A 19,216-nucleotide genomic window follows, 5' to 3' on the forward strand; every position below is an offset into this window, starting at 1 on the left:
AGTCATTCCTGGGAGCACCTGACTGAGCAAAGGCTACAAAGCCAAGGCCAGTTTCCTTGAGAAACTGTTTTCAGGTTATGGCAGCTGTGAGTCATTCTTTTTAGTCACTGTAGCTGGGATTTTGTAATATTTTCAACTGGTTTTGCAGGATCACTTGTTCAAGCTGTTAGGTGGAAATCTACCCTAATGAGATATGCCCAACCTCCCCGCCCCCCACCTTTAGGGGTACATTGTGTTTTAGACTGGTTGGTAAGTACAATCATTTAGAACTGGTAAGCATAATAAACTTTTGTGTTCTTAATCTCTATAAAGTTTAGATTTCAGCAGTCAACAGGACTGTCCTGAAGGCAAGCAAAGAGGATAGAATGTTCTGTGCAAGCAGCATTCATTGCTTTCATCATCCTCCTTATGATAATGTGCCTTATCACAGGGTTTCTGAGGCATTGTTTGTCCCTAAGGAGGATCCTGTTAAATTGAAGACATATTACATTTTTAACAGTTTGTACATCAAATTTCATTATAAATTGCATGAATCAAATTTCATTATAAGTATATACAAAACACTTGGTTTGGGACGCCTGGGTGACTCAGTGATTGAGTGTTTGCCTTCAGCCCAGCGCATGATCCTGGAGTCCCGGGATCGAGTCCCGTGTCAGGCTCCCTGCTTCTCCTTCTGTCTGCCTATGTCTCTACCTCTCTCTCTGTGTGTCTCTCATGAATAAAACAAAACAAAACAAAACAAAAAAACCACACACTTGGTTGATTTCATAGATATATATAATAGGACTAATCATAATGTTGATTATTTGGTTATAATACTACTTTGCATATAATACCTTAGAGTACTTTAAAAATAGATAATATAGATAGATAATAGGTAATATTATCCCATCTAAACATAGGGAAACAGATAAGGTTTAACTAATTGAATGGGACTGGGACAGCTTAGTCTTTTCAAGCAGACTACTTTCAAAATTGGCATATTTTAGATGTACTAATACAACCATAAAAATCACAGTTTGGCTTTGTTCCAGCTGAGGAACCATGGCCAACATGGTTTAATGTACTCTAGAAGTCCTAGCCATATTTTAAATTTAATCAACTGTCACACTTTTTTATACAGGGCCATCCAGAGTAGAGACGTGGCCCAGTTCAGAAATGTTGTAACACAATTGGAAGCCGATTTAGACATTACCAAACGACAACTAGGGACGGAACGCTTTGAAAGGTAAGTTTGTCTTTATGCAATGTTTGGAAATCTGGAAGGCATTGTTTTTTAGATAACAACAACAGATTCTGGTAATTTCATGATGCTTAGCTTTTAAAGTATGAACCGAACTACAGTTTTATGACAGTATTAATAATATCACTGGATATAAAGTTTAAAAGCCTCACTATTTTGCTTCAGAGAGAGGGCTGTACAAGAACTTCGCCGCCAGAATTACTCAAGTACTGCTTATCATATGAGTTCTACAATAAAGCCAAATACAAAATGTCATTCACCAGAACGTACTCACCATCGATCTCCTGACCGAGGCCTAGATCGATCATTAGAAGAGTAAGTAGTTCAAAGATCCATTCTCTGGGGACCATATAGCAATGTACAGTGAATATTTGAGGGAGTAAGTTCAAATTAATTTATCATTAATAGTGCTATTTAAACACAATCACATGATAATGTATGTAGACATAAAATATTTTAATCATTGGTTTTATATAAATTTTCTAAAATGAAAGATCTTTATTCTAATATTTACATAAATTATATTTTTAAAATCTGACTTTATTCTAAAACTTAAATTTTCCATATGCTTTCATTAGTAAAATATTGATTAATTATTATAGTACCATAATATGCTTTAGGGACATAGTTTATTTTTCAGAGGAAAATATTTTAGATGTAGTCCTATATGTCACAAATTTTGTAAAAGCATTTATATTTGGAAATAAATTCAAACTTAAAAGAAGTTATAAAAATAAACTAATGCAGAAAACGACTGTATACCTTTTACCCATACTCAATGTTGTTAAAGTTTTACCCCATTTGTTTTCTCTGTGTTAGAGACAACTGCTGTCTTATGTACTCACATTTTTGCATATGTTCCCTCTCTCTCCTTGCACACAGGTGCATGCACACACACGCATATACACATTTTTAAAACATAACCAGTATCTCCAGTTCCTAACTATCCTCCCAGATTTGCTCCTTCCCTTTTTCCATTTTGTATTTGTGTGTTCTTTCTTCTACAGTGAGAACCCTGGTTCAACATCAACATGTTTATCAACAGTATGCACATAGTTACCCAGAATACATTTAAAATAGCTTCAAAATTTCTCCACCTATGTCACTACATTAAACAGACCACTTAAAAGTTCATGATCCATTTGTAATTCCTGTGCACTACTTTGCCCAAATCTTGAAGGTATATAGTCAAATACTAAGTTTATAAATTACTTGGATTAATTTCTTTTTTCCCCTTTTGCTGTGATTATGATATGCATTTAAAATAACATTAGATTCCTTTACTTCAATTTGCTTCCATTTTTATTTTCCCCTTCCTAGTTTTTTCCTTGATTTAGTTGTATTTTTGAATATGTAGATTCATATACTTTTAAAGTCAAAACTCTGCAAAAAGTAATAGACAATTGTTATTTTCTCCTGAATGCCTTCCATCTCATGTTCCCCATATTCCTTTACATTACAAAGGCTCCATATTTTATTTTTTAGGACTATTCTGATGGCTGGTAAACTGGCTCTTCAAAGAAGGGGAGGGAAAAGCCCTTATTTGTAGCATTTATCAATTTCATTGGTGTAAACTGTCCACTGTGGCCAGTTTCCTGGCCAGTTAGTTTACTTGTTTCTTTCTTCTTTATTGAAGTGTAGTTGACATACATTGTTATCCTAGTCTCAGGTATGTAATACAGTGATTACACGATTCTATACATTCTATACATACATTGCAGAGTTTCAAAGTACCATGCTGGTTTAACCACCAGGTCACAAAATTCCTGAAATTTACAATCAGCTGTGAGCCAGTTCCAGCATACCAATAGGCTAGTGCCTATAAGAGCTCTTACTTTTAAGTATTTGCTTATTTTCATGTGAGTTTATTTTCCACATAAAATTTAGGGTCAGCTTGTCTAGCTCCATCTTAAAAAGCCTGTTGGAATTTTTATTAGCATCACATTCAATTTATAAATTAACTTGGGGATAACTGACATCTTAGTAATGTTGAGCTGTCCTAACCCAAAAAAGAGAGATGTTTTTCCATTTTTTCAGTCACTTTGTGTCATTCAAGAATGAGTTGTAGTTTTCTTTTTATCAGTTTTTGAACATTCTTAAGTTTATTCCTAAATATTTTATCTTTAGGTTATTCTCCCCATTTTATCTTCAAAAAATACTCTTTTTGCATGTTAATTTATCATCATGTTATCTTGCTAGAATTTTTTTAAAAGATTTTATTTATTTATTCATGAGAGACAGAGAGAGAGAGAGAGAGAGAGGCAGAGACATAGGCAGAGGGAGAAGCAGGCTCCATGCAGGGAGCCCAATGTGGGACTCCATCCCGGTCTCCAGGACCACGCCCTGGACTGAAGGTGGCGCTAAACCGCTGAGCCACCAGGGCTGCCCTTGCTAAAATTTTTTTATTCTTTCATTAAGTTTTGGCATAGATTCTTTAGGGGAGTCCAGATATATTATCATGTCACCTGCAAAAAACAGATCATTTTATTTCTTCTCCTTTTTTTATCTCTCGAATTGCATTGTCTAGTTAATTGCAATAGCTGATATCTTCAGAATAATGATAAATAGTAGTGGAGAAAATAGGCATCCTTGTTTTGATTCTGACCTTAAGTGGAATGCCTCTAGGGTTTGTCAAATAAAAGTAAGATGCTGGCTTTAGGACTGAGATATAAATGTTTTATTATATCTATCCATTTTTATACTATCAAGATTTATTAGGAATGAGTGTTTAATTTTTTCAAGGGCTTTTTCAGCATCTATAGAGATAAGGTTTTTCCCTTTAGAACTATTAATATAAAAAAGAACTATTAATATGTGAATTATATGAAAAGGTTTTCAGATATTGAACCATCTTTGAATTTATGGTATAAACCTTACTTGGTCTTAGTGTATTCTATTCTTAATGTTCACTTATATTTTATTTTAGATTTGTGTATCAATATTCACAAGTGATATTGGCCTATAATTTTTTTCTTTGTACTCTCTTAGCAAGTTTAGATATCAATGTTATATATGCTGCAAAAAAGGAATTTGAGAGTTTTTAATTTACTATGTTTTGAAACAATTTATGTAGTTTGTGATTATCTAATCTCTAAGGGTTTGGTTGGGTTCACCTGTGAAACCACACAGCCTTGGTTCTTCTTTTTTGTGAGGTATACTTCCTTGTTAAATTTTTCTGGTTTTTTAAAAATTGTTTTAGGCTTTCTATCTCTGTCTAAAAATTATTTCTTTTAGAGTTTTTTTTTAAAGATTTTATTTATTTATTTGAGAGAGAGAGAAAGCATGTACTAGCAGGGGAGAGGAAGAGGGAGAAGCAGACTCCCTGTTGAGCAGGGAGCCCAGTGTGGGGCTCTATCCCAGGACCCTGGAATCTTGACCTGAGCCAAAGGCAGACACTTAACCAACTGAGCCACAAAACACTTAACTGCCTCTTTCTAAGTTTTTAAATTTCTTTGCACAGAAGTAACCAATGCTGTATCTTATGAATTTTAAAATTTCCTCTGCATCAATAGTCATATCCCATAGTCATTTTTAAATTGTGTATATGTGCTTTCCTCTTCTGTTTCTTGGTTACCTTAGCTAGTGAATTGTTTACTTTGTTCATTGCTACGAAGAACAAGCATTTTGACTTATTGATTTATTTTTCTTTATCTTATTAATTTCTGGTTTTGTTTATATTATTTCCTTCCTATGCTTTATTTACTTTGTTATTTTTCCCCTTAGTATATTAAGTTAGGAATTTAACTCATTTATTGCCATTCTTTAATTTTTATTGATGTAAGTATTTATTTCTATGAATTTTCCAGTGATCATTGCTTTAAAATATATCCCACAGATTCTGATATGTAGTGTTTTCATTATGATGATTTTTTAGAAATTCTGTAATTTCTATTTATGTTTTCACTTTTACCTAAGAGTTATTTGATAGAAAAGTCTTATAATTTTCAGTAAGAAGAACTTTTTGTGTTTCCATTTCATTTTTAAATTTATAGTGTTATTGCATTGTGTTTAGAGAGTATTGTTTATAATATTTTTTTGTGGAAAATACCTATGTTTTCTTTGTACTTCAACACATGTTCAGTTTTTGTGGATAGTTTATGTGCATCAGAGAAGATATATTCTCTCTTATCAGAAATATATGTATAAAAAAAGAAAAGAAATATGTGTATAGATTTCTAAAAGATTTACCTTTTTGCTTTCATTTAGTTTTTTATGTCATTGCTTAATTTTTTAAAAAATGTTTTATTTATCTATTCATGAGATATACACAGAGAGAGGCAGAGACATAGGAAGAGGGAGAAGTAGGCTTCCTCTAGGGCGCCCTATGTGGGACTCAATACAGGAACTGCAGGATCACACCCTGAGCCAAAGGCAGAAGCTCAACCACTGAGCCATCCAGGGGTCCTTTTCGTTGCTTAAGTTTTGTTCACTTGATCTGTTTTACTAAGAATGATGCTTAAAAATCTCCTATTATTATTATTTTATTTCTTTTTATATCTCCTATAAATTTTGTTTTATGTAGGTGGTTTAGTGTTTTATTTGTTGCATGGATATTCTGAACTGTTGTATCTTCATTGTGGGATGTGGATTTTATGAAGTGTGCTTTACTGATGCATTTAATTTTTTGAAGGTGGGAAGGGCTGGGTGTCTATGTCTACTTTGTTTAGTATTAGAGTTGCATGTACTTACTGTCTCCATCTGCCTTGCAAATCTTTGTCCATCTCTTAATTTTTAGCTTTTCTGAGTCACTGCATTTTAAGTATCTTTCTCATTTATAGTATGGATTTAAGTTTTGCTTTATGAGCCATTTTGAAATAATGAATGAGTTAAATTTTTTCACATTATTGATATGATTGTGAAATTTGGTCTCAACTCTGTTATATTATGTTAACTGTGTTTATCATGTGACATTGTATCTCTCAGTTTGGCTTTTGCTTTTGGTCATTTCTTTTGATATTCAGGAAGGTCTGCATTTATTATACTAGTCACATTTCTATTAATAATTTTAATAGTGCCATTAATTCCCTTTTTCTTACTTAACCTTTTGCTGTTAGTTTTAAATGGTATATTTTGACTGCCACCTATTATCTAGACAATAATCAATGTACTTTAATTTACTTTCCCCAACTACTGATCTGTTCACTGCCCCTATAGTTTTACCTTTTCAAGGTTGCTATATAAATGGAATCATGCATATAGTCTCTAGTGGCTGACTCTCACTCAGCACAATATATTTGAGATATATCCAGGTTGTTGTATGGATCAGATGTTGCATGTTCCTTTCAACCACGGTTTTGTTTGCTTTGTTATACTTTTTATTTTGGGAATACTACAGTCTCATAGGTGGTTGCAAAAATAGTACAGACAATCCCAGATATCCTTACCCCAACTTCCCAATGTCAATATCTTACAAACCAGGAAATTGATATCACTACAATATGATTAACTAGGCCATAGGCCTTATTCAGATTTCATTAATTTTTATATGCACTCATATGTATGTGTGTGCAGTTTTCTACACAACACACATATACCACAATTACAAGCAAGATGCTCTACTATATTGTTCATCAGCACCAAGGAACTTCTCCCCTCATGTGATACCTTTTTATAGTTACAGCCCTCCCTTCCTTCCTTCTCCCTAGCAAACACTAATTTGTTCTCCATATCTTTAATTCTGTCATTTTAGAATGTTATAAAAATGGAATCACACATAGCATGTAACATTTTGAGACTGGCTTTTTAAATTTAGCACAATGCCCATGAGATCCATCCAAGTTGTTGTATGTATCAATCATAAGGGACTCTTAACTATAGAGAACAAACTGAGGGTTGCTGGAGGGGCAGTGCATGGGGGGATGGGGTCACTGGGTAATGGGCATTAAGAAGGGCACTTGATAGAATGAGCACTGGGTGTTATATGCAGCTGATCAATCACTAAATTGCACCCCTGAAACTAATACTACACTATATGTTAACTAAATTGAATTTAAATTAAAAAATTTTAAAGAAAAAAATCAATCATTTATTTTTATTGTTGAATATTATTTCATGTTATGGGTGTATCAAATTTTGCGAAAGCTGAATGAAAAAGATATATTGTATATATTTTTCTTTACAGAGGCTGGGGAAAAAATTTTAAGTATTGCCAAAGTAATGTCAAAATACATTTTTTAATATTGGTGAAATCTGCATTAAATATATTAATCTGCAGTTTTTTTCTCTCTCATAGGAATCTTTGCTATAGAGATTTCTGACACATGAAAAGATTCTTCACATCCTTGGGAAAGGTCAAAGTTACAAACTGATTTTTTTTTGCTATATGATTGCATTTATCTTTTGAATGCTTGACAATGTTAAATGTATTTATTAACTTTGTGCCTCTGAATCTCTGTTCTCATGTGCCATATCGCAGTGATCTGAGATGACTTATAGAAACAAAATGCATATGGCTTTTTCTATCCATGCAATAATAGTGAGTGTAAAATCTGCTTACTTCACTATTGAACACTGTTATGTTAACTATCCCGAGTAAATAAAGAAACTTATAAAAAGAGGGAAAAGTGTTTTTACAAAACTGATTTCCTTTCCTTTCTTGATATCTCAAATAATTGGTTGGTTAAATTTTTTCTTTGTGATTTATGCTTTCATTGCTGGAGAAGTTGTGCCAAAATAGGCACAGTTTACCAATACTGGCCTGGGACCCAATATTCCATTTTGGAACCAACCTGACATAATTTCCAGGCCATAATCTGATTTTAAACAGCAGATAGTAGGAGTCTGTCAGAGTTTTTAAACCCATAGTATTGTATCACTAATTAATATACATTTTCTGCAATTGTGTTTACCCCTACCATATTTAGAAAGGTAGGTGATGCTATATTTGTTAAGAATGTAAGATTTTTTTTAAAAAATCTGTATTTTAATAAGTTTTCTTTAAAATATTAAAGTATTGCAATCAACTTAATTGCCATTTTATTTTTTTTTTGCCCGTGACAGGTGTCTGTAATGTAGAATAACAAGTTTAGTGATGTTTTCTTATTCCTCCTAAAATTTCCTAAATCTTTTACCTTTTCTTTCCATAGGCTTTGATTTAATGTTGATATTAAAGCCTGTACACTACTGTATTTTACTGATTGATATGAGGTATTTGTATTCTTGCCATTTTAATTAAAAAGAAAGTCCTGTCATTAATAATATTCATATGAAGTTTAGACAGTTTCTCATCTTATATAGTTACTATGAAGTATCACTACAGTAGGAGAGTCCTCTGTTTGAAGTCTTGTGTAATCATTAGCACTCTGATATTTTATAATGAATTCATGCTATATATTCACTTTAGTTTGATTTTTAAAAACCTTGAGGTTTACTCAACTAGTTCAAGACAGTTATTAAAGATTCGTTTTAAAAATAGAATAATTTTTTAAAATATTTTTTTAAGATTTTATTTATTCATAGAGACAGAGAGAGAGAGAGAAAGAGAGAGAGAGAGAAGCAGAGACACAGGCAGAGGGAGAAGCAGGCATCATACAGAGAGCCTGACGTGGGACTCGATCCAGGGTCTCCAGGGTCACGCCCTGGGCTGTAGGCAGCACTAAACCGCTGCGCCACCGAGGCTGCCCTAAAAATAGAATAATTTAAAATAAGATGTCCTTTTATAAACATTTTAGAGAATAGTATACAAAAAAGTTGTTCTTGCTAACACTAAGTAATATACTGATAAATATGCAAAATTACCCTTTGGTAGGTGATGCAATGACCTAAGCACTAGGTCACCACAGCATTCCATTTTAGTCTATGTACCTCCTAGAAGAGCTGACAAGGAGCTGAGTGTCACCTGTCATTTGCATTTAACATACGTTGTATGTGGAGGGCTGTATGTGGGGGAGAGGAGCATGAGAGAATAGGAATGAAGTATGCGAGAAAACATTTCCATACTTGATTACAAGTATACTGTACTTGACTTGTGCTGTTAATTATAGAATATTTAAAGGAAAATTATATGCAAAAGTATGAATGGGTCAACATTATCCAAAGGCTGGGAAACTGCAACTGTATTCTATGTTGACTCAAAGAAAGGATTTTTTTCTTATGGTAATATTTAAGAACACATATCCTTTTAAGTGAGATTCTAATCACTTGAGATAAATATATAATAGCCTATTGATATGGTAGAGACTGCCTGAAGCAATAAAATATACAATGCAAAAACTATACCAAACATACTATTTTCTTGATGACAAAAAAATCCGAAAAGGGGCTCTCAGCTTTGAAATGTCATATTTAATACAGCATCCACTCTTGCGGAAGTAAGGGTATTTTAAAAGAAGACTGTTAACTCTCCAAGTTAAATATCACATAGGTGCTGGGTCTCATTCAATACACCTAAACTAAATTCCACAATGTCTGTCCCTTGCATTCTCTGCCTCTGTTCTCTATGGTAGTGTCACCGGCTACCATGTTTGATGCCTGAGCCCTGTGCCCACATGCGATCTCAGGTCACTTCCTTCCCCTCTCACTCCATACATTAAGTCAACGTAAGTGTCATTTCCTACCATGCAATATTGCTGAAATAAATTAAAGAAAACCTAAATAAGTGAAAATATTTCCCACATTCATGGATTAGAAAGCTTAATATTGTTAAGATGGCAATATTCCCCCACACCATCTTCAGGTTAAATATAATTCTTATCAAAATCCAATGGTGGGTTTTTTTTTCAGAAATGGAAAAGGCAATCTTAAAATTTATATGGAATTGCAAGGGACTCAGAATAGCCTAAACAATCTTGAAACAAGAACAAAGTTGGAGGATCCACATTTCCCAATTTCAAAAGTTACTGCAAAGCTGCAGTAATCAAAATAGTGTAGTACTGCCATAAGGATAGACATATGGATGAATGGAATAGAAGTGAAAGTCCAGAAATAAACTCATACATCTATAGTCAATTGATTTTTGACAAAGGTGCCAAGACCATTCAACGGAGAAAGAACACTGTCTTCAGCAGTGATGCTGAGACACCTGGATAACCATAGGCAAAAGAGTGTAGCTGGACCCTTACACACCACATACAAAAATTAACTCAAAAGGGATCCCAAATTTAAGTGCTAACTTATAAAATTCTTTGAAGAAAACATAGAGAGACAAATCTTCATAATCTCAGATTTTTACAATGATTTCTTACATATGAAATAACAAATAGCACAAATAGATAAATTGGACTTCAGAATTAATATCTTTGCACATTAAAAGACACAAATAATAGGAGAAAGTGAAAGATAACCCAAATAATAGGAGAAAATATTTGCAAATCATGTATCTGATAAGAGTGTTAGTATCTAGAAAAATAAAGAATTTTCAGAACCTGACAACAAAAAACAACTCAATTTAAAAATGGGCACTTGAATTGGCATTTCTCCAAAGAAGGTATACCAGTGGTCAATAAGTACATGAAAAGATACTCATCCTCAGTTATTAGGGAAATGGAAACAAAAACTATAATAGCAATCACTTCACATGCACTAGGATTGCTATCATAGAAAAGATAGACAATAATAAATATCAATGAGAACATGGAGAAATTGAAACCCATTGCTGATGGAAATATAGAATGGTACAGCCACTGTGGTTCCTCAATAAATTAAACGTAAAACTACCATATGACCCAACAATTTGACCCCTAGATATCCAAAAGAACTGAAAAAGTATTAATAAAAATATTTGGGCATGAATATTCATAGCAGCTCTAATTCAAAATAAGCAAAAGGTAGAAAGAACCCAAATGTCCAACAACTGATGAATGAATAAACAGAATGTGATATAACCCTACAATGGAATATTACTCAGTTATATTCATATAAAATGAATGAATTACTGATACGTGAATACCCCTTGAAAACTAAATAAAAGAATCCAAGCATAAAACCACATATTTTAAGATTCCATTCTTATGAAATATCCACAACAGGCAAATCCAGACTGAAAGCAGATTAGTGGCTGCCAGAAGGTGATGGGGAAGGACTGCTCAGTGGGGACAGGATTTCTGTTTAGGGTGATAAACAAGCTTTAGAACAAGATAATGGTAATGGCTATACAACATTACAAATGCACTTAATGCCACTGAATTGTATAATTTTAAGTGGTTAAAATTGTAAATATTATGTGTATTTACTACAATAAAAAAGTCATTTCCTCAAGATTTCTATGATTCCTAACATTGATCTAACTGGATCATATTCTCCTATAAAAGCACTCAGTATTTCTCCTTTAAAAGACAGTTGTATAATTATTTGTGTAATTATTTTTCTCATATCTGTCTTTCCTTCTGTACTGTAAGATATATCAAGGCAAGGGATGATATCTACATCATTATATCTGCTAGAATTTAGCACAATACTTGACACATACTAGGTATTTTATAAATTTTTCTGGAATAAATGAATGAATATCCCCAATTCCTGGCAAGTCTATCTCATAAATATCTTTGGGACGAATTTACTTTTCTTTCTTCTCACTGTAATCCAGACCATAATAACCTTTAATCTAGAATAATGCAACAGCCTCCTATTTATCTTCTTTCAGTCACACTTCCATTTAATCCATTCTTTACACTATAATCAAAGAAATAGTTTTAAAACACAAATACAGTCACATCCACATACATACTCTGTGAGTACCAAACTTGCCATTATACGAAAGTCCAAGCTCTTTAATATTGCCATCTCGGGCCTTTCTGATTTGGTTCTTTTTTTTTATGTCTTGAGTGTCATAACTCATCCCTCCTACATTTCAATTATATATTATAGTTATTTTTAATTACTTCCAGCACTTGGAACAGTTTACGCTCTTTTATCTCTTGGCCTTTGCACATGCTCTTTCCTCTGCCTGGATCACTTGTTTTTGTTTCTCCCATTCTCCCTCCCAGCCTGGAAAATTCTTGTTTGGCTTAACATTGTGTCCTCAGTTCCTGTTGTAGTGCCTGGCACATAGTATGTGCTCAACAAATATTTCCTTTAAAAAATGAAAGTCTAACTAGATTTCTTGTCTAAGTTCTATGTATTCTTCTATTATTGAGTTTACTTATCTTTTGTGCTTCATTGGATTCTAATTGTATGATCTTGTTTGCATGTCATACCTGCTAGACTGTTAGCTCCATGAGGACAGAGAATAGTCTGATTTACTTATCATGGTGCAAACTATAATAGACTTACAGTGGTTTCCAGTTGATACATATTCATTGAAAGAAAAAAGAATATAGGTGATTAAGATTATAGGTTCTAGAGTCCCACTGTTTGACTTTAAATCATGTCTCTACACTTAGTAGCTGTGCACTTGATTAAGTTAAACTTTCTAAACTTTATTTTCCTTATTTGTAAATGTTGTATCTATCTATAATAGTACCCAACTCAAAATAGTATCATGTAGATTGACTGAGATAATATATCTAGAGTGTTTATAGTTTCAGTACAATGTCAGACTATACTAGGTGGTCAATAGATGTTTTTATTATTTGTTGAATTAATAAAGAAATATATAGGTTTGAGACTCAAGAGAGAAAACTTGGCTGAGAAAAAGATTTGGTAATCCTCAGCAGGTATGGGATAGGAGATAAAAAAAAAAAAAAAAAAAGAAAAACAAGATAGGGAAAATAAAAGGTAGTTCAGGAAGAGAAAGATTAACTGTGGTTTACCAGATGGCTTCAGTCATAAATAGTACTTCATAGTCATAATAATGTGAACACAATATAAACCTAAGCAAAATTATAAAATTAATTAATGAGAGGATGAAGGAAGGGGAAAGAAGCAATGTGTGATAAAAGCCTAAGAAGGCACAAAAGCTAAATTTTCTTTCATACTTGGAAGTCAATAGGTAATGTCTAAAACTGAAAAATCAAGAAATAACAATATAAATATGTTAAGGACAATGATACCTAGACAATCAGCAAAAGAGGTAAAAATGGTTGCCTTTGGGATAAGGTAATGAAAAGGGGAGAATGAGGCTGGCTGAAGACTGTTGTCTTAATAACCTTGAAGAACTATTTGAATGTTTCATAATATTGGTTAAAGTCAAAACAAAAATGCATAAATATTAAGTTTTTATATTCTTTTAAGAGAAAATGAAAGATAGGTCATTAGCTAGAAGGTTTTTGAAGTCTAACTCCATCATTTCTAAATTATTTTACCCTTCTCTGACTTCCCATTAAAATGCTTAACCTCGTAAGGGGTATATCATGTAAATGCCTCATATTACACCTATTTATCTTCATGTTTTCATTTTCTAATAGACTTTGGATATTTTGAAGTGAAAGAATATATTTTTACTTATTTATATCTTTATCCCCAGCCTTCTCCTACTCAAAGTGGTGCTTTGTACATGACAGGTAGTCTTTAAAAGTATGTTGAATGGGTGAAAGTATATTTAACTATGTCCCCACTTCATTTGTTTTTGCTTTGTTTTATCAGATATACTTGGACCCATTGTTTAAGTTTTTCCATCTCTCACCATGCTGAAAATGTAAGTAGTTTAATAAATGTTAGGATGATTAACAGATGCAATATCAGGTCTCTAAATTATGAACTAGATAATGAAATTTATCAACATGGCAAAACTAGTTTTCTAAAACAACATACACTGTTTTAATTTCTAGAGAAATAAAGTACAATACATTTATACCTTTTATGTCTCTACTGTACTCTATCTTCATTGACTTAATAAGTGTTCTGTTATTTGTATACATCAGGGCTTATTTATGACATTCCCTGGTACTGGGAATATATAGACTTTGTTCCTGTTCCTCAAAACATTTCCTTTGAGTCAGAACTCATTCTTCCCAAAAAAAAAAAAAAAAAAAAAAAAAAAACTCATTCTTCCCTCTCCCACTGTTCTTCCTTTTAATGACTTTATTGAGATATAATTCATATACCATATAATTTACCTGTTTAAAGTATATAACTCAGTTGTTTTTAGCATATTCACAGAGTTTTGCAACCTTCGCTACGATCTAATTTTGGAATATTTTCTCTCATCCCAAAAGAAACACCATACCCATTAGCCATCACTCACTCCTTATTCCCTTCCACACACTCAACCCCCTAGACAACCACTAAGCATCTTATAGTTTCTCTTATTTGCCTATTCTGGACATTTCACATAAAAGGAACCATATGACATGTGGTGTTTTGTGACTGGCTTCTGTCATAAAGCATAATGTTTTCAAGGGTTTTCTATATTATAACAGGTATTGGTACTTCATTTTTATTGCCAAATTGTATTGCATTATATGGTTATACTGTATCTTATTTATTCGTTTAGTTGTTGATGAACATTTGGACTGTTTATACCTTTTGGCTGTTACAAATAGCAGTTCATGTACAAGTCTTTGTATGGGCTTATGTTTTCTAAATGTACCTAGGAGTGAACTTTCTGGGTCATATAGTAATATTTTTAGGAATCTCCAATCTGTTTTTCAAAGAAGTTGTACTATTTTACATACCCATCAGCAATGTTTGGGGGTCCAATTTCTACACATCCTCACCAGTATTTGTTATTATTTGTCTTTTTTAAAAAGTAGCCATTTTAGTGGGTATAAAGTGGTATTATTTTGATTTATATATTTCCCTAATAGCTATTGGTAATTAATATCTTGTCATGTGCTTATTTGTCATATATATATTATCTTTGGAGAAATGTCTATTCAGATTCACTGCCTATTTATTAATTGAGTTATTTTTATTGTTGAGTTGTAGGTTTTCTTTATATATTCTGGATACTAGACTCTTATCAGATATGGATCTACAGATTTTAATTCCATTTGGTTGGTTATCTTTTCACTTTTTCAGTGGTATCACTTACAATACATAGATTTTAATTATTAAAGTTCAATTTGTATTTTTTCTTTTATTGTACTTTTGGTGTTGTATCCAAGAAACCATTGCCTAACTCAAAATTATGAATACAGATTTCTTATGTTTTCTTTTTTGGTATAGTCCCAATAGTTTATTTTTACTTTTGTTTCCCTTGCCTGAGGAAACATATCCATAAATATGTTGCTAAGGCCAGTATCCAAATGATTACTGCCTATGTTTTCTTTTAGGAGTTTTATGGTGTCAGGTCTCACATTTTGGTATTTAAACCTCTTTGAGTTTGTTTTTGTGTACAGTATAAGAAAGTGGTCCATTTTCATTCTTTTGCATATAGTTGTCCAATTTCCCCAACACCATTTACTTGATTTTTTATTAAATAAATTAATTTATTTTTGGTTTTATTTAAATTCAAGTTAGTTAACATATATTATTAATTTGGGGGTAGAATTTAGTGATTCATCAGTTGCGTATTACACCTAGTGCTCATTACATCAAGTGCCCTCCTTAATGCCCACTACCTAATTACCCCATCCTCCCACTCAGCTTCTCTCCAGGAATCCTCAGTTTTTTCTCTATGGTTTGTCTCCCTCTGTTTTTGTCTTTTATTTTTCCTTCCCTTCCCATATGTTCAATCTGTTTATTTTTTAATCCCACATATGAGCAAAATCATATAGTATTTGTCTTTCTCTGACTGAATTCACTTAACATATATCCTCTAGTTCCATCCATGTTGCAAATGACAAGATTTCATTCTTTTGATGGCTGACTAATCTTCCATTATACACAGACACACACACATACACACACACCACATCTTCTTTATCCATTCATTCATCAATGGACATCTAAGCTCTTTCTGTAGTTTGGCTGTTGTGGACATTGCTGCTATAAACATTGGGGTGCAGTGCCCCTTTGAATCACTATGTTTGTATCCTTTGGATAAATACCTAGTAGTGCAATTGCTGGGTGGTAGGGTAGTTCTATTTTTAACTTTCTGAGGAGCCTCCATACTGTTTTATAGAGTGGCTACATCAGTTTGCATTCCCATCAACAAAGTGAGAGGATTCCCCTTTCTCTGCATCCTCACCAACATCTGTTGTTTCCTAAGTTGTTTATTTTAGCCATTCTGACTGGTGTGAGGTGCATCTTATTGTGGTGTTGATTTATATTTTCCTGATGGTAAGTGTTGATGAGCATTTTTTTCATGTGTCTGTTAACTATTTGTATGTCTTCTCTGGAGAAATGTCTGTTCATGTCTTCTGCCCATTTCTTGACTGGATTTTTTTGGGTTTTGGGTGTTGAGTTAGGTGAGTTCTTTGTAGATTTTAGATACTGGCCCTTTATCTGATATGTCATTTGTGAATGTCTTCTCCCATTCTGTGAGTTGCCATTCAATTTTGTTGATTGCTTCCTTTGCAGTGCATAAGTTTTTTAATCCTTATGAAGTCCCAGTAGTTCATTTTTACTTTCTTTCCCTTGGCTTTGGAGATGTGTCTAGCAAGAAGTTGTTCCAGCCGAAGTCAAAGAGCCTGCAGCCTGTGTTCCCTAGGATTTTGATGGATTCCTGTCTCACACTTAGGTCTTTCATCCCCTTTGAATTTATTTTTGTGTACAGTGTAAGAAAGTGGACCAGTTTCATTCTTCTGCATGTGCCTATCTAATTTTCCCAATGCCATTTGTTGAAGAGGCTGTCCTTTTTCCATTGGATATTCTTTCCTGCTTTGTTAAAGATTAGTTGACCATAGAGTTGAGAGTTTATTTCTGGATTCTCTATTCTATTTCATTGAAATATGTGTCTGTTTTTATGTCAGTACCATATATTTTTTTCACGTTCTAGTTTTTTATTTGTTTATTTATTTATTTATATTTTTTATTGGAGTTCAATTTGCCAACATATAGCATAACACCCAGTGCTCATCCCATCAAGTGTCCCCTCGGTGCCCATCACCCAGTCACCTCCACCCCCTGCCCACCTCCCTTTCCACCACCCCTTGTTTGTTTCCCAGAGTTAGGAGTCTTTCATGTTCTGTCTCCCTTTCTGATATATCCCACTCATTTTTTCTCCTTTCCCCTTTATTCCCTTTCACTATTTTTTATATTCCCCAAATGAATGAGACCATATAATGTTTGTCCTTCTCCGATTGACTTATTTCACTCAGCATAATACCCTCCAGTTCCATCCATGTTGAAGCAAATGGTGGGTATTTGTCGTTTCTAATGGCTGAGTAATATTCCATTGTATACATAAACCACATCTTCTTTATCCATTCATCTTTAGATGGACACTGAAGCTCCTTCCACAGTTTGGCTATTGTGGACACTGCTGCTATAAACATCGGGGTGGAGGTGTCCCGGCGTTTCACTGCATCTGTCTGTTTGGGGTAAATCCCCAGCAGTGCAATTGCTGGGTCGTAGGGCAGATCTATTTTTAACTCTTTGGGGGAACCTCCACTCAGTTCTCCAGAGTGGCTGCACCAGTTCACACTCCCACCACCAGTGCAAGAGGGTTCCCTTTTCTCCACATCCTCTCCAACATTTGTGGTTTCCTGCCTTGTTAATTTTCCCCATTCTCACTGGTGTGAGGTGGTATCTCATTGTGGTTTTGATTTGTATTTCCCTGATGGCAAGTGATGCGGAGCATTTTCTCATGTGCATGTTGGCCATGTCTATGTCTTCCTCTGTGAGATTTCTGTTCATGTCTTTTGCCCATTTCATTATTGGATTGTTTGTTTCTTTGCTGTTGAGTTTAATAAATTCTTTATAGATCTCGGATACTAGTCCTTTATCTGATAGGTCGTTTGCAAATATCCTCTCCCATTCTGTAGGTTGTCTTTTAGTTTTGTTGACTGTTTCTTTTGCTGTGCAAAAGCTTCTTATCTTGATGAAGTCCCAATAGTTCATTTTTGCTTTTGTTTCTCTTGCCTTCGTGGATGTATCTTGCAAGAAGTTACCGTGGCCAAGTTCAAAAAGGGTGTTGCCTGTGTTCTCCTCTAGGATTTTGATGGAATCTTGTCTCACATTTAGATATTTCATTGATTTTGAGTTTATCTTTGTGTATGGTATAAGAGAATGGTCCAGTTTCATTCTTCTGCACGTGGATGTCCAATTTTCGCAGCACTATTTATTGAAGAGACTGTCTTTTTTTCAGTGGATAGTCTTTCCTGCTTTGTTGAATATTAGTTGACCATAAAGTTGAGGGTCCACTTCTGGATTCTGGATTCTGTTCCATTGATCAATGTGTCTGTGTTTGTGCCAGTGCCACACTGTCTTGATGACCACAGCTTTGTAGTACAACCCAAAATCTGGCACTGTGATGCCTCCAGCTATGGTTTTCTTTTTTAATACTCCCCTGGCTATTCGGGGTCTTTTCTTATTCCACACAAATCTTAAAATGTTTTGTTCCAACTCTCTGAAGAAAGTCCATGGTATTTTGATAGAGATTGCATTAAATGTGTAAATTTCCCTGGGTAGCATTGACATTTTCACAATATTAATTCTTCCAATTATGAGCATGGAATATTTTTCTATCTCTTTGTGTCTTCCTCAATTTCTTTCAGAAGTGTTCTGTAGTTTTTAGGGTATAGATCCTTTACCTCTTTGGTTAGGTTTATTCCTAGGTATCTTATGCTTTTGGGTGCAGTTGTAAATGGGATTGACTCCTTAATTTCTCTTTCTTCAGTCTCATTGTTAGTGTATAGAAATGCCACTGACTTCTGGGCATTAATTTTGTATCCTGCCACACTGCCGTATGAATTCTAGCAATCTTGGGGTGGAGTCTTTTGGGTTTTCTATGTACAGTATCATGTCATCTGTGAAGAGGGAGAGTTTGACTTCTTCTTTGCCCATTTGAAAGCATTTATTTCTTTTTGTTGCCTGATTGCTGAGGCTAGGACTTCTAGTACTATGTTGAATAGCAGTGGTGAGAGTGGACATCCCTGTCTCATTCCTGATCTTAGGGGAAAGGCTCCCAGTGTTTCCCCATTGAGAATGATATTTGCTGTGGGCTTTTCGTAGATGGCTTTTAAGATGCTAAGGAATGTTCCCTCTATCCCTACACTCTGAAGAGTTTTGATCAGGAATGGATGCTGTATTTTGTCGAATGCTTTCTCTGCA

The 19,216-nt window shown here is 33.8% G+C and overlaps 1 protein-coding gene across 10 annotated transcripts in view; it reads left to right on the top strand.

Annotated features, from left to right (window-relative positions):
* TSGA10 (testis specific 10) overlaps nucleotides 1-19,216 on the top strand; it is a 174,078-nt gene that overhangs the window by 122,399 nt on the left and 32,463 nt on the right. For 4 of the 10 annotated variants that reach the window (XR_013389368.1, XR_013389369.1, XR_013389367.1 and 1 more), the window contains exons 17-20: nucleotides 1,124-1,228; nucleotides 1,409-1,558; nucleotides 7,476-8,389; nucleotides 13,703-13,754. Coding sequence is in view for 4 of the 10 variants with exons in the window: in XM_077915060.1 (XP_077771186.1) it covers nucleotides 1,124-1,228; nucleotides 1,409-1,558; nucleotides 7,476-7,500 (280 nt within the window). In the remaining 6 variants the exon portion in view is untranslated. Of the gene's footprint in view, nucleotides 1-1,123; nucleotides 1,229-1,408; nucleotides 1,559-7,475; nucleotides 8,390-13,702; nucleotides 13,755-19,216 lie in introns of those variants that run through there. The other 6 variants (XM_077915060.1, XM_077915057.1, XM_077915058.1 and 3 more) reach the window with 2 other exon arrangements.

Source organism: Canis aureus, chromosome 11, assembly GCF_053574225.1.
Source record: "Canis aureus isolate CA01 chromosome 11, VMU_Caureus_v.1.0, whole genome shotgun sequence".
Lineage (NCBI taxonomy): Eukaryota > Metazoa > Chordata > Mammalia > Carnivora > Canidae > Canis > Canis aureus.